We start from the raw sequence: 15,876 nt of genomic DNA on the forward strand, positions 1-15,876 counted from the left end.
CATCGCAGGCCGCCTGCTCTGGACACTTACCACCCCGATCCTGCTGCGGCCGGGTTTAGCCGACCCAGCGAAGAAGGAAGCCGAAAGAGCCAGGTTTTTGCTGAGGGGGAGCGATGTCTGCGACGCACCGGAAGCGGCTCCGAGGAAGGCCGGTGGGAGTGGTGGAGACGTGTCTGTGTGTGAGGCGCTGGGGGCACTTCCCCAGGGCTCTGGGTTAGGAAGGCAGCGGCTAGGTGCCTCCCCACGTACCCCTCGTGGGCCCAGCCGAGCAGCGTGGGGCGAAGGCGGCGGCGAAGGCCCGGGCTGGGAGCGTTGGCGGCCGGAGTCCCAGCCATGGCCCAGTCTGTGGAGCGGCTGCAGCAGCGGGTCCAGGAGCTGGAGCGGGAACTTGCCCAGGAGAGAAGTCGGCGGGTGCCGGGGAGCGGCGACGGAGGGGGCGGCCGGGCCCGCATAGAGAAGATGAGCTCCGAGGTGGTGGATTCGAATCCCTACAGGTAACCTGCGTCGCCAGTCGGAGGCAGGCGAGGTGGACGAGGTCAGGCTCCGTGAGAACAGGAGTGAGGCTCTCCCCACGTTCCGCTCATGCGGACTCCCGCCACCCTTTTCTTGGGGGGGATCCCGTTCCCAACTGGGCAAGGCCACATCTCAGTACTGATCAGAAGATGTTGTTTTTCTTTTTTAAAAAAACCTCCGGTGAGTCAGCCATATGGTGCTGCACTTGCACTTGCTGAGGACATGTGTCCAGTTTCCTGTCGCCCTTGCTTCTAATTAATCCACCTCGCTGTGCATGAGACTGATAGTAAGAATTTTCAGAAGATGCGATCAAATGTAAAACCTGCTAAGAGTAAACTTGAAGTTTTATTAAAGGCTTATCAATGCATCTTAAATGGGGGCGGGGCGGGGGAGAACGAGGTTAGCTCTTATCTGAGATATTCGGGTGCTCCTTAGCATCTCAAACCATTTGACATTACCAGGACTGCCCACGCCTCACTTTTCTTCTTTCCTAACAAAGTTTGTCAATTCAGCAGATGGAATATAGTAAGGACTCTACCTCCAGTAAGGTAAATGCTCCTTCCCTACCCAGGAAGAGTAGAGATTTCTCCAGGCTGATTGCAGGTTAAGGGTAAAGACTCTACTTCTAGGACGATTGCAATTCAAATCTACTCTCTTAGTAGCTGCCTAACCTTAGGCAAGTTGTGAAACTCTCCGTTTCAGTTTTACCTGTAAAATGAAGATAATAGTAATATCTTTCTTTGTTATAGTTGTGGGGATTGAAAAAATCAGTATATATAAAGTTCTTAGTGTCGTGCTTGTACGTGGTAAGCCTTATGCAAGATTTTATTGCTTGGTGCATTCAGTAGCAAGCAGTTACTGAGTTTTCACGATGCTAGGCACTTTACATGCATTTTGTCCTCTCACCAAAACCTTATGGGATTGCTACCATTTTACCCCCCATTATATAGATGAGAAAATTGAGGCTTAGAGAGCCACCTCAGTTCATAGCATTGGTAGTAAATAATACGGCCTGTCTTACATTAGATTTGTCTTAATCCAATATTCTCATGGAACTATCTCTCCAGTAAAAACAAATAAACAATTAAGTCGTGTAGCTAAAAATTGTATAGTGTTAAAGTAAATGAAATGGGAAGATTTTATTGTTGATTTTTTCCTTTAAAGAGCATAAGGTTTTTGATTTTTAAAAAAGGTTTTAGTTTGTGACATATAAAGCCACAGTAGAAGTCTTAGGGTGCACTGTTTTAACTGTGTTGCCAAATGTGAAGGGTTAATGGCCCACAATTTTTAGAGATTAAATAAGCATGAACTGACATCTCTAATCAGAATAAGTGGCAACTATTTGACATTTTTAAAACATTTTAAAATTTACAAATGAAGACTTTGAAATTTTCCCTCCAGAATGAAAAGCAGAAGAATATGGGTCATGAATTTAAGTTGCCTTTCAGACATTATTTTAATATGAGATGATCCCTTGTCATTGTAATAATTACAAGACTTTCAGAACTCAAGTCTAAATATTTAGTATTTTCTTTTTTCTTTTTTTTTGAGATGGAGTCTTGCTCTGTTGCCTAGGCTGGAGTCAGTAGAGCTATCTTGGCTCCCTGCAACCTTCACCTTCCAGGTTTAAGCGATTCTCCTGCCTCAGCCTCCTGAATAGCTGGGACTCTAGGCACGCACCACCACGCCTGGCTAATTTTTGTATTTTTAGTAGTGGTAGCGTTTCACCATATTGGCCAAGCTGGTCTCGAACTCCCGACCTCATGATCTGCCAGCCTCGGCCTCCCAAAGTACTGGGATTATAGGCGTGAGACACTGCGCCCGGCCCGTATTTAGTATTTTCTGATTTGTACCATTGCTATGCAGGAGATGGCTGCTTGACACCCAAAGCTGTTGACTGGTATGTGGAATTTTAATAAAGGTGAACCTTAATTTTTAAAATTGTTCATACAGCAAATATTTACTGAATACCTTTTTGTCTTCAGTCCTCCTTGACAATAATACTCACTTTGTATTGAGTACTTATTATGTGCAGACACTGAATACAAAGTAGACATGGTCTTTTCCTTCTAGCGCTTATCAGATGAGTGTGAGATCAATAGAAGAGTAAACATGCCATTGCAGTATAGGTGGTAAGAATTATGATCAAGTACAGGGTTATTGAAAGATATAAGAGAGGGATATGTATGTGTTCAACACCATTTTAATTGCTTCAAGAGATACAAAAGAAATATAAAGCCCCTGACTTTTGCTTCAGTTTGAGAGACTACATGGATGTGGGATATTGATCAAACAACACAAGTAACTGTAAAATTATGTGGTATGGAATGTAGTTATAAGCATGTGGAAAAACTGCAGAGGCTTTGAGATCAGAAAACCTGGTATCAAATCCTGGCTCAGAAACCCAACTGAGTATACTGTTTGCCAGTTAGCTGATCTTGGGCAGTCGATTAACCCAAATCATTTCCCTCATCTGTGAAAGGGGGTTGCCATCCATCCTTCTCAGGTTATTTGTAAAGATTGAAGGGAGCATCAAGATAAATATAGCAAATTCCTGTGATGCAGCTGTCATCACTTTCTACCCGACCCCACTAAAGTGACAGTAAAGCAACTTTTTAAAAAGAAAATTCCCTTTGAAAACATAAAGGGTTCCTATTAATAACTGGTGGGAAGGGGTGGGTCCCTGTACTTGAAGATTATAGTAACAGTTTGGAAAATAGAGAAGGGATGGGTGAAGGTAATTGATTTAATAGATTCAGAGAAGTTTAATCTTAAGCTTGTAACCCAGTTTATTTCAAGAATCCCCCAAAAGCCTCCGGAATAGGCACAGGTACTTGCAGAACTTCAGGTAGGGCTAAAAAACAAAAACCAAAAAACTTTCAGTTGAAAATCTGTTGAAACAAAGCCCAGATCCCCTACTCCACTATGGGTAGCTGGGCAAATGCTCCTTCCCTACCCAGAAGAGGAGAGTAGAGATTTCTTCATTAGAAAGAGTAAAATAGAAGATTTCCAAGAATAATTGGGGCAGGTTTTTATATCTGAAGGAAGGGATAAAGTGAATGTTTACATGCTGAGTGCTACAGCTAAATGTGAATGGAATGCTTACATACATAATGCTCCCAGCCTTGCTTCTACACTGCCGACAGCTGATCGTGGGGTTGGAACTTGAACTCAGGTTGGAGTTTGAAAGATTATGTTCTAATCTGATAGCGCCAAGAGGATTGTGGGTTTCTCAGCTGAATAGTCTGGCCAGATCACCCTACAGGGAAGTCCAAAATTAAACAGTATTGCCTATATTGTTAACCTTTATTAGTGTCCCACTCTTAAATATGAACAGAACAAAGGATGAGAGAAACTTCTAACATGAAAGAAATAAAAATAGCAACTTGGATAGACTATGTAAGAGAAACACATCCCCCCAAATTATCATTAGCATCCTCAGATGAGAGATGATATGGTACAAATGACATAGGAACAAGGTGCAAAGTATTTAGATGATCAAGAATTCTTGCAAATGGAGATGGTAATAGAAATGAAAATCTCAACAGAAGTGTTGGAAAATAAAGTTGAAAGAATTCATCCATAGAATAAAGCAGATAACTAAAATGATAGATAATTGGAGAGAGAAAATAAAGGACAAATCCAGATGGTCCAACTTCCAAATAATAGGACTTCCAGACAGTCTGAAAAGCAAACCAAACAAGGAAGTAACCAAATTCTTCAAGGAAATTTGCCAGAACTGAAAACGCGAGTTTTCATTTTGAAAGGGTACACTAAAAACTCAGCACAAGGGATAAGAACAGATTCATATTAAGGCACACTGTGAAATTTTATAAGCTAGGAGACACTGCAGCATTACCTTAAAACGTTGAAAGACAATTCTAACTTTAGAATTCTATACCAAGTTAAACTATCAATTAAGAGTATATGTGTAGCTTCCCACAATTGTATGCCTTTTGCTTTGTCATTTTTATACAGAATATAATTTTGATAAGGAATATTTTCAGGTATGAAAGTTCTCAAAATTTACCTCTGCTATATACCCTTTGCAAAACTACTGGAAGATGATCTAACCACAGCAAGAGAGTAAGTTTAAAAATAATTGTTAACAGAGTCTTTTAAACTTTCATGTGCATCAGAATTACTGGAGGACTTGTTAAAGCAAATTGTTAGACTCCACATCCAAGATTTCTGATTCAGTGAGTGATTATACGGTAGGGCCTGAGAAATTGCATTTCTATCAAATTCTCAGGTGATGCTGTTGCTGATCCATAGACACTTCAGAACTAGTGAGCTATGGCATACAGGAAGCAGGGGGTTAACACAAAATAAAGAAATTAAGAAACGTTGTAGTATAATGATGAAGGAAGATCCTAGGAAGGCAGCTGTATGTGCACTAAGTCTAGAGACAGATACTATGTCAGATTCTAGGAGATATATCTTTAAGATGATGAAATTGATAGACTGCTTCACGCATATCACTGTATCTAGAGGAATTTTAGAAAATTAGTGGAAAGTTGGGGTTGAATTTGTGAAAAAACATAGGAAATTAAGCATCAGGAGAAACACACTTATTAAGTTCAGGGGTGGGGATTAGAGGAAAGGGTAAGTTTTAATATGTTGCTTGGCCCAGATGTGATGAGTTAACATCTAACCAAGATGACAATATGAACACTATGGGAGGTTGGTGGGATGGAAAATGTCTGTGTGCAGTAGGGATGAATGCTAAGAGCAAAATCTGATTCAGATAATTGACTAAAACTGAAAAGAAATAACAGTGTTGGCATGTTATTTAGGAATATGATGGTGATGGAGTTAAAAGTGAGGGAGAGGAAAATGGGGGTAGTGGCTGAATTTCCTAACAAGCCTGGTGAAACCATCTGACTCCTTAAAGTGAAGATGAATGAGAATTAATTATAGACTTAAACTGCAGATTGCTAGTAACTATTAAAGCACCTCTTAGAGTCTTTGGCATATAGTAGGCGCTTAATAAAATTAGACATCATCCATTGTGGGCAGAGGCAACAAGAGAATGGAATTCCAGCCATGAGTTTACTCTGATGGTGGAGATCTGAATGTTAAAACATTAAATATTTACGTATTCTACCAAAGCATAGAAAAATGTTGAAATTTAACTTTGACCCTTAACATTTAAGTAGCAGTCACAATCTTAGCTGTACATCTGAATACGTAGCTTTTAAAAACCAATCTTATTTCATAGGCTTCACCTGGGAGAGTTTTTAAAGCTATCTGGGTAGTTTAGTTTCATCTGGTAAAAACCAGCCTGTAAGCATCCTCCTGTTTGAAATGATTAGTAATGATAATATTTTGGTGTTTATTTTCTGTGATGATATATATCTATTTGTATTTCTATCACTTAAAAGACTGTAAGCTTTAAAACATTTTTTCTCCTTTGTTTTAAGCCGCTTGATGGCATTGAAACGAATGGGAATTGTAAGCGACTATGAGGTATGATAAACCCTTTCCAAGTTTTTGTAAAATGAATTCAGTAAATGAAAATAGCTTCTGTTGACATATTTGATGAAGAGCTATTAACCAACACATATTATTTTGTATTTCACAGAAAATCCGTACCTTTGCTGTAGCAATAGTAGGTGTTGGTGGAGTAGGTAGTGTAACTGCTGAAATGCTGACAAGATGTGGCATTGGTAAGGTAAAAACATTTCTCTTTGCCTATCATATAGGGAACTACTCACTCCTGGAGTAAATCAGGTACAAATTAGGATTTTTTTCATTACTAATGGTTTATTGACTTGCAGTGTATTAATCTAGATTGTTCTTTCTACCCAAAGGGTTGAGACATATACCACCTAAACAAAAGGTGTTATTATTGCTAATTAGACAAGGATTGTCTAATTGTGTTTAGAAACATTTCTGTTGTAAGTATAAACGATTTGGACTTAAGTGTTTTAGATATAGAAGCTTAGGAAAAAAGGTTATTAATTTGATAAAGTGTATGAAACACTGAAACATATAACAAATATTTTATTAAACATATACCAGACAGAATAGAAAACAAGTTTAGTGTTTCCTGCAACTTACCCATAAACGTAAACAAACTATGAGGCAGAAACTAAAATGTAGTTCTTGGCCTGACCTAATACATATTTATTGATGAGCTTAAATAAACTATGTCTTGGAGACTCTTAATTAGGATTAGAAAATTATGGAGAATGTGAGATCTTTTCTAGCAAGGTATTAAGGGCTACCTAGGTGTTACGGGTTGAGGTTTTTCTTTTTAGTTTTTGTATTGAGAAGAAAATCCCATTTTTGTTTTCATTATTTAGTATAATGAGAATTGTATTACAGAGTCACAGAATTTCATATCAAGAAGGGATTTAGGAAGTCCTTGGCTCTAGCCTGTTCTTATTGATAAGAAATGTGATCTAATGGCCATTTTAATTTGTGTGTGTGAGAGAGAGACCAAGAGACAAATGCTGTTTGAAACAGGCTTAACTATATAGCAGGAAACAGTTAACTGATTTGTAATTTTGTTTGGAATAATGCTTTAGCCATGTCATTGGTATATATTTTGTCATTTCTGATAAATATTTTGTCATCTACACAAAAGAGTCAGGTTATATGATATTTTAAGTTACAGCATTTGTTTTTATCTTATTTAAAGATTTCATTTATCCAATGGATTCCTGGCTTTTAGCAAACAATGGAAATGAAGGATTTTGGCACAGTTTTAAAAAATGGAATGAAAGGGAATTAATCTTAATTTCTGAATGAATAATTTAGAGAGGCAGCAAAGCATTGTGGTTGAGATGCAGATGCTAGATTGAGAATGCTTGAATTTGAATCCCGTTTCACTTCATATTAGATGAGTGGCCTTTGGGCAAGTGTTCCAGTTGCCTCATTTCTAAAGTAAGGATAATAGTATCTACATACCTCATATTAGCATTCAACAAATTAATATATGGTACCTGGTTTCAGAATTAGCTAATATTATCAAACTAGTAAACTAATTAAATGTAAAGCTAATTTATTCTTTGGTATTTTTAGTTTTTTGGTATGTTTTTCATCAGAATACCACTATTTTCATTTTAGTTGCTACTCTTTGATTATGACAAGGTGGAACTAGCCAATATGAATAGACTTTTCTTCCAACCTCATCAAGCAGGATTAAGTAAAGTTCAAGCAGCAGAACATACTTTGAGGTAAATTGAATAGCAATCAAGAACCATATTCAATGAAGTCTTACTTTATGTATTTGATATGAGTTAATAGAAATGGATGTGAATTTTTCTCTATTAAATGCAGTCTTCACTTGTACAAGGAATTTTCTTACCTGTAGGACATGGGTTGGCAAACTTTTTATGTAAAGGGCTAGATAATAAATATTTTAGTCTTTGAGGGCCAGAGGGTCTCTGTTGCAGCTGTTAGTTGTAGTGTGATAGCAGCTGTAGGCAACACAAACATGAATGAGTATGTCTGTGCTTTGATAAAATTCTATTTTTGGACTCTGAAATTTCAATTTCATACAATTTTTAATTTTTTAAATTAAAAAAATGTTTATGAGACAGAGTCTCATTCTGTCATCCAGATTGCAGTGTAGTGGCACAATCTTGGCTCACCGTACCTTCGCCTCCCAGGCTCAAGCGATCCTCCCATCTCAGCCTCTTGAGTAGCTGGGACTAAGGGCATGTGCCACCATTCCTGGCTAATATTTTGTATTTTTAGCAGAGATAGGGTTTTGCTATATTGCCCAAGTTGTTCTTGAACTCTTGGGACTCAAGCCATTCATCCACCTCAGCCTCCCAAAATGCTCGGATTGCAGGTATGAGTCACCGTGCCTGGCTGATACAATTTTTATATGTCATAAAATGCTCTTTTGATTCTTTTCCCAACCATTTAAAAATGAAAAAAAAAACAACATTCTTAGCCTCAAGGCTGCACAAAAACAGGTGGCAGGCCAGATTTGGCCCATGGGCCACAGTTTGCCAATTCCTGCTTTAGGAACTTTTTAGTGGCCCCAAATTTGTTCTTAACTGAATAAGGAAGTGAGGCTGAGCTGTATGTAGTTACTGGACATGGTAAAGTCTTAATTCCTGCACTTAGACTGATTGGGGTGGGAACAGTTTTGTAATCTTTATGACACAAATAAACCTAGTCCTTGAAGTGTGGGATAAAAGAGAAAAGGACTTTGGGTTTTCTTTAAAGAGCTTGAATTCTGCTTCTCTAAGGTATGTGAAATGCCCTTTAGCTCTTTCATCTCTTTTTTTTTCTCACAGCTTTTTCTTATTACAGCTACTAGTAGTCTTTTTACAAACATTTTTTGGCCAAGCATCGTGGCTCACACCTGTAATCTCAGCACTCTGGGAGGCCAAGGTGGGTGGATCACGAGGTCAGGAGATTGAGACCATCCTGGCCAACATGGTGAAACCCCAGCTCTACTTAAATACAAAAATTAGCAGGGCATGGCGGTGTGTGCCTGTAATCCCAGCTACTTGGGAGGCTGAGGCAGGAGAATTACTTGAACCAGGGAGGAGGAGGTTACAGTGAGCTGAGATGGTGCCACTGCACTCCAGCCTGGTGACAGAGCTAGACTCCATCTCAAAACAAAACATTTTTTTTAGAGATAGGGTCTCGCTCTATCCCCCAGCTTGGAGTGCAGTGTGTGCAATAATAGCTTACTGTAGCCTTGAACTCCTGGGCTCAAGTGATCCTCCCACCTCAGCCTCCTGAAATGCTAGGATTACAGACTTGTAATCATTCCCTTTTTCCTTCTTAGGAATATTAATCCTGATGTTCTTTTTGAAGTACACAACTACAATATAACTACAGTGGAAAACTTTCAACATTTCATGGATAGAATAAGGTAAAATTTTAATTTATGAATATTTTGTATAATGTTCAGCTCAAATATTAGAAAATCTATTAGAAAAATCTATGGATTAATCCAATGAACGGTAGATTGATATATATTTTTCTATTTTTTAAACAGTAATTTTTGTGTAATTTTTATGTTTTAGAATATCATTTGAAGGTACCTATTGTCCAAAAACAATGAAAAATAAAAAGCAAACAAGCAAAACCCCTGTAAGTTACAATATAAGAAGAGAGTGTTAATTTTAAGTTCTGTGTTGATTATATTTCTGTCTGAAATGGTTTTCTTCAGAGACTGTCAGAACACCACTGAAATAATTGCATTCAATTAGATTTTATTACCTTTAAATTTGTAGGGAAGCATGAATAAAAGTGTGAAAGCTGGTATACTTCCTTTACTTCTGTGGTTCTTGTAAAAGAAGTAATACTACTGTATCATTGATGTTATATTCATAAGTTACTCAATACTTGATATATGATATCTTTAATAGTACAAATTTACTATGTGATAATTATAGTCAAACATTTAATGAAAGAATAAATGTCAGACTGGACAAATAAGTATAATGTATTAGAGTGAATTTTGTATCCTAATGTTTTTCAAATTTATTTTCTTTGACTAGTAATGGTGGGTTAGAAGAAGGAAAACCTGTTGATCTAGTTCTTAGCTGTGTGGACAATTTTGAAGCTCGAATGACAATAAATACAGTGAGTATTCCTGCCGTGTAAGATATATTCATGGATTTACCTGTTTTCCTCTATATTCTATCAGTATATAATCGCCATCCTAAAAGTAGTTTTGAATATAAACATTTTTATGTGTTTTATTTGTAATGTTTTCTTTAAGTCTGCTCTTAAAATCTACTCTAATAGCTGTTGGACCTGTCTAGCTTTGCTGGCGTGACATGTGTTACAGTATTCTACTCTTTTTGCTGGTAGAGGGAAACTATAAAAAATACCTCTGATGTATAATTCTTTTTTTTTTTTTTTGAGATGGAGTTTCGCTCTTGTTACCCAGGCTGGAGTGCAATGGCGCGATCTCGGCTCACCGCAACCTCTGCCTCCTGGGTTCAGGCAATTCTCCTGCCTCAGCCTCCTGAGTAGCTGGGATTACAGGCATGCGCCACCGTGTCCAGCTCATTTTTTTGTATTTTTAGTAGAGACGGGGTTTCACCATGTTGACCAGGATGGTCTCGATCTCTCGACCTCGTGATCCACCCGCCTCGGCCTCCCAAAGTGCTGGGATTACGGGCTAGAGCCACCGCACCTGGCCTGATGTATAATTCTTAAATTAGTATCTTATAATAATTCTTGGTCAGCATTAGTTTTAGCTTTTGTTACTTGATTTTATAAATGTATAAATATGTATAAATTGCCTAAAAACATGGTTTCTCAAAAATAAAAATACATATTTTTCTTTTGAATATTGTTTTAACTTTTCAGATATTTTAGCATTTTTTTCCTAAAATTATTTTAGAAAAGTGAAATTTCATATTAATTTGACAAGAAAGCCAATAAACTTTGATTCGATTTAATAATATTTACTGACTACATCTTGAATACTGTCACTTTAAACAGAGCATGGTAATTACCAAGGAATTACATTATCATATGACTTTCCTCATTTATTCTGAAAATTAATTTTAAAAGACCTTGGTTAATCCATTCAGTTAAAATAATTTATTGAAAATTACTTCTTGCTCTTTTTTTTTTATGTTTTCACCCATTTCTACTAAGGCTTGTAATGAACTTGGACAAACATGGATGGAATCTGGGGTCAGTGAAAATGCAGTTTCAGGGCATATACAGCTCATAATTCCTGGAGAATCTGCTTGTTTTGCGGTATGCATTATTCTTTTTGGATCATTATTCACTATTAGGTACTCGAGTTCTTAGGGGCATTGAAAATGTATTAAAATTCAAAGAAAAAAACAAATGAAATGGGGATGGAATACTATTGGAACATCTCATACTTTTTCTCTTTTTTTTGAAATGTGTTTTCTTTTATTCTTTTTCATGTAGTGTGCTCCACCACTTGTAGTTGCTGCAAATATTGATGAAAAGACTCTGAAACGAGAAGGTGTTTGTGCAGCCAGTCTTCCTACCACTATGGGTGTCGTTGCTGGGATCTTAGTACAAAACGTGTTAAAGTAAGTCAGGGCTAATTTTTCTGAACAGCTTGTTTGCTTATAAAAAATATATATATTTCACAAAGCATTTCAGAAATTAAAATTACCAGCTAAGTATTTAATCTGGCTACTTTAAACTTAAATGTAGTTTTAAATGTTTTATATATGTATATGTGTAAATTCTATTTTATATATGTATGTCTACTTTTCATATATAGCTATATTAATGTTACGTATATTAATACATGTGTGCATATTAATACGTGCGCATATGAATATATATGTCAGTTACTCCCTTCATTTGGAATAGCTCTTATTAACTGATACAATTTGTAGTGGTATATTTATTTATGAAGCATTAACAAAATGATTTAAATCTTTGCAAGCTTGACCAGTGGATGGAGACTTAAACACACTTGCTTCTACTATCTTGATAGAAGTCTTACCAAAAATAACCCAAATGTGATTAAACAGTAATTATTGTTAATGTAGTAAAACATTCCATTAGTGTTACTGTAAATTTTACATTTACATGTACATAAAATGTAAATGTTAACATTTATATTAGTGTTAACATAAAACACATTAACAATACTTAAAATTATTTTGAACAGATTTTTAAAATCTGCTTTTGGATACCTCTGCTATCCAAAAACAAATATCCAGCAACTATTCAATTTAAACTATAGTTAAAAAGAAGGAAAAAGATTTCTTTGCTGCTAAAATTTTTGTCAGAGTTTATGAATTAACTCATACTTTATTAAAAGCAGAGTCCCTTTAGGTATTCTCTAATTCAGGCCATTTGTTTTCCCTCATTTTACAACTTATTTAATAAGCTTAGTTGTATTAGATCCTAAGTCTCCAATATAATAAGAACAAACTGCAACAAGACATATGGAGGCACCAATCAATAAGAAGTGTCAGTTGCTAGCAAAGAAATTGTAAAAAGCATACATATAAACTCTCAAGGTAATGGCCTAGGGCTATTTCATATAAGAGCAAATAGCCTGTTTAGCAGTAGTCCCTGTCTAAATAAACATTTTATAATATGATACAAAAAAGGAGAAAATTATGCTAACAAAGTATTCTCGTAAGGATGTGTCCTACTTAGCTAGCCCCTCTATTAATGGACATTTAGGCTACTTAGTTTTTTTTTTTATTAACAATGCTGTAAACTACATCTTGTATGTATCTTTGAATACTAGATCAATCTTTTTTTTTTTTTTCTTTTTTTTTGAGACAAGGTCTCACTGTGTTGCCTAAGCTGGAGTGCAGTGGCACAATCATGACTCACTGCAGCCTCAACCTCCCAAGCTCAAGTGACCTTCCCACCTCAGCCTCCCAAGTACCTGGAACTACAGGTGCATGCCACAATGGCTGGCTAATTTTTGTATTTTTTGTAGAGACAAGGTTTCACCATGTTGCTCAGGCTGGTCTTGAACTCCTGAGCTCAAGTGATCTGCCCACCTCAGTCTCCCAAAGTGTTGGGATTATAGGCGTGAGCCACCATGCCTAGCCTAGAGTTTTCTATAGTACAATGTTTTTTTTTGAAGACTTTCACTCTGTCACCCAGCCTGGAGTGCAGTGGTCTGATCTTGGCTCACTGCACTCTGCACCTTCCAGGTTCAAGTGATCCTCCCACCTCAGCCTCCCAGTTAGAAAATTTCTGTTTTTTGAACGCAAATTTCTGTTTTCTGGTTAAAAAAAAATCATTACCTATTTCAAAGTCATTTTAAAAAAAATTTAGCTATTCCAGTACTTTTCCTGGTTTTAATTTCTTTATTTAAGTCTATTTTGATTTGTCTTTCCAGGTTTCTGTTAAATTTTGGTACTGTTAGTTTTTATCTTGGATACAATGCAATGCAGGATTTTTTTCCTACTATGTCCATGAAGCCAAATCCTCAGTGTGATGACAGAAATTGCAGGAAGCAGCAGGAAGAATATAAGGTATATGGCAATCTGTTAAGAGTGCATGAGGGATCATACTGCATAGGACAATAACTTAAGCAGATTTGGAATACAAGATAAATGGATTCTGTATTTTTATAGTGTTAACTTATTCACCATACTTCAAAAATGAATGTTCTTTCTTGCTTTTGGTAAGATAAAAAGTCCGTCTGAATTCTTGATTAATGCTTCAGAGAACTGAGAATGAGTAAGAACACTTTGATGCTGTTTGATTTCTACAGAAAAAGGTGGCAGCACTGCCCAAACAAGAGGTTACACAGGAAAAGGAAGAGATCATCCATGAAGATAATGAATGGGGTAGGTGTTCTTTTATATATTGAAATGGCAGCATAAAGCAAAACCTTTTATGGTAAGAATCTAACAAGATTATATAAATTAATTAATTATTGCTTATTAAAATCCTTAAAAACTGATATAGGATCAAATTTGCAGGTATTGAGCTGGTATCTGAGGTTTCAGAAGAGGAACTGAAAAATTCTTCAGGTCCAGTTCCAGACTTACCTGAAGGAATTACAGTGGCATATACAATTCCAAAAAAGGTATTTCAAAAATATGATTTACCCATACATAAATACCACATAAGAGAAAATATTTATCTTCTTTCATTTTCATTCTAATTTGTAATGCCAATGAAGAATTTCCCGTTTTAGGTATTTTATGCTATAGGCATTAAGATGTGAGAAAGAATGAGGTATTCATTGTTAATATGCAGATATTTATAGCTTATTTTAAATTCTTTTAAAACATGGAATAAAATGGTTTTGTTCACTCATTAATTAACCAAGTATAATAGATGTTGATTAAATGAAGATCTCATTTTTGCATATTGGTAGTTTTAGCTACAATACCATTTTAAAAAACTAGAGTGGTCAAGAATATTGAAATTACTGCCTTGTAAATAAACAGACTAGTTGGGAATGCAAAAGACTGTCTTTCTTCTAAAAATTAGAAGACATTTGTTAAAGAAAATTTACTTTATAACCTGTTGAGCATGGTCAAAACCTATTATATATTCCTAAGCATCAATAATTCTATATGGTTCTTTTTTTTCTGCTATATTTCCCTTATTTGTCAATAGCAAGAAGATTCTGTCACTGAGGTAACAGTGGAAGATTCTGGTGAAAGCTTGGAAGATCTCATGGCCAAGATGAAGAATATGTAGATAATGGACTGGCATGTATTTTATTTCTCATGTTAAAGCCTCTTGCCTTGAAATTAAAAACAAATTTTTTAACTGATAAAACTTAGTATACATTAATTAATGTATACTCTTAATTGTTAGTTTTTGAAAATCCTGTGACTTGCTTGTTTCTCCCCACTCCAACAAAATCATTAACTCTCCTAAAATGTATGTTTCATTCTAGTAAGAAAACCTCAAAGGACATTGTAGGATATAAATCTTATTTGAAAACATAGCTATTGAAATGTGTTGGCCTTTTGGAGTTGGGGAAGGACAAATCTGATCCTGTAATCTTTTTCTTTCCAAACTCTTTCTTTCTTTTCTTTTTAATCCCTTGTGTCTAGGGCATGAGGATATGGACAATAAAGCAGCACATGTCCCTAGATAGAGGGAGAAGGACAAGACATACAGCTTACTGATTAGAGCTAGCAAACATCTGCTCATTATATCTGGAATTGCTGTCTATAATAAAATTGCCCACTACTAACTTGATCAACAATCAATTTAAAATAGTTAATGTATGAAGTAGCATCCTCTCAAATGTTTGCTGATGAAATACAAGTTGAAATATAGCTATTGGAAAAGTCTGTAAACCTGCGCATTATATATATTCAAAGTGAGACAAAGGCAAATAAAAAGCAGCTATCTTCATGAATAGACAAAGCTGCTTTCAGGAAGTATAAATTATATTCTGCACTGATGAAGGAATAGAAATTACTGCATCTGTGGAACATATATCTGGGGTTACTATACTTTACTGAAGAGCAAGACATAAATTTAATATCCATCCAGATTATACTAATCCTTTAGGCTACTCCTGGATACTTCATTTAAATTTGATTCTCAAGGTAGTAGATGTCGGCAAGGTTTGTCCTGTATAGTGAGCATAAAAGAACAGTTCTAAATTGCCTCTGCAAAGACTTGTAGTCAGTGGAGGAGTATCATTTCCCTTGATCATGATCGCTAAACTGTAAGTTGATAAAAATTAGCTTTCTCTGAAGCTGCACCTAAGTACCTTGGTTGAAATAAATTTCTAATGGTTTGGAGACTAATAAATACTATGCAGGCGTAACCATTACCAGTAGGATGTTTCTATGCTTATTTCCTATTTTGATTTTTACTTTGAACATGTGAATATCTGAATTATATCTCTAGGGGAAAAATGTTGTAAAAAATCAAAAGTACGTCCCTGATTTGTAAAATAAAGTTCAAAAAACTGAATTCAGAATATCT

At 36.1% G+C, this 15,876-nt stretch overlaps 1 protein-coding gene across 1 annotated transcript; it reads left to right on the forward strand.

Annotated features, from left to right (window-relative positions):
• The first annotated feature begins 149 nt into the window (after window positions 1–149).
• UBA5 (ubiquitin like modifier activating enzyme 5) lies at window positions 150–15,873 on the forward strand. The gene is made up of 12 exons (XM_003925072.4): window positions 150–494; window positions 5,937–5,982; window positions 6,098–6,187; window positions 7,588–7,697; window positions 9,272–9,358; window positions 9,990–10,074; window positions 11,104–11,208; window positions 11,389–11,516; window positions 13,307–13,442; window positions 13,685–13,760; window positions 13,896–14,002; window positions 14,542–15,873. Exons 1-12 carry the CDS (start codon window positions 334–336, stop codon window positions 14,623–14,625), a joined length of 1,215 nt encoding a protein of 404 aa, XP_003925121.1. The 5' UTR covers window positions 150–333; the 3' UTR covers window positions 14,626–15,873.
• Window positions 15,874–15,876: the final 3 nt, after the last annotated feature.

The sequence above is a fragment of the Saimiri boliviensis genome, chromosome 9 (assembly GCF_048565385.1).
Source record: "Saimiri boliviensis isolate mSaiBol1 chromosome 9, mSaiBol1.pri, whole genome shotgun sequence".
NCBI classification, from domain to species: domain Eukaryota; kingdom Metazoa; phylum Chordata; class Mammalia; order Primates; family Cebidae; genus Saimiri; species Saimiri boliviensis.

Excerpts from the sequence above, each read along its gene's own strand:
- UBA5 (XM_003925072.4), top strand. The coding sequence starts at position 334 with ATGGCCCAGTCTGTGGAGCGGCTGCAGCAGCGGGTCCAGGAGCTGGAG. Across the intron at positions 6,188-7,587 it reads CAAGATGTGGCATTGGTAAG|TTGCTACTCTTTGATTATGA; the intron begins GTAAAAACATTT and ends TTTTCATTTTAG. Across the intron at positions 13,761-13,895 it reads CCATGAAGATAATGAATGGG|GTATTGAGCTGGTATCTGAG; the intron begins GTAGGTGTTCTT and ends TCAAATTTGCAG.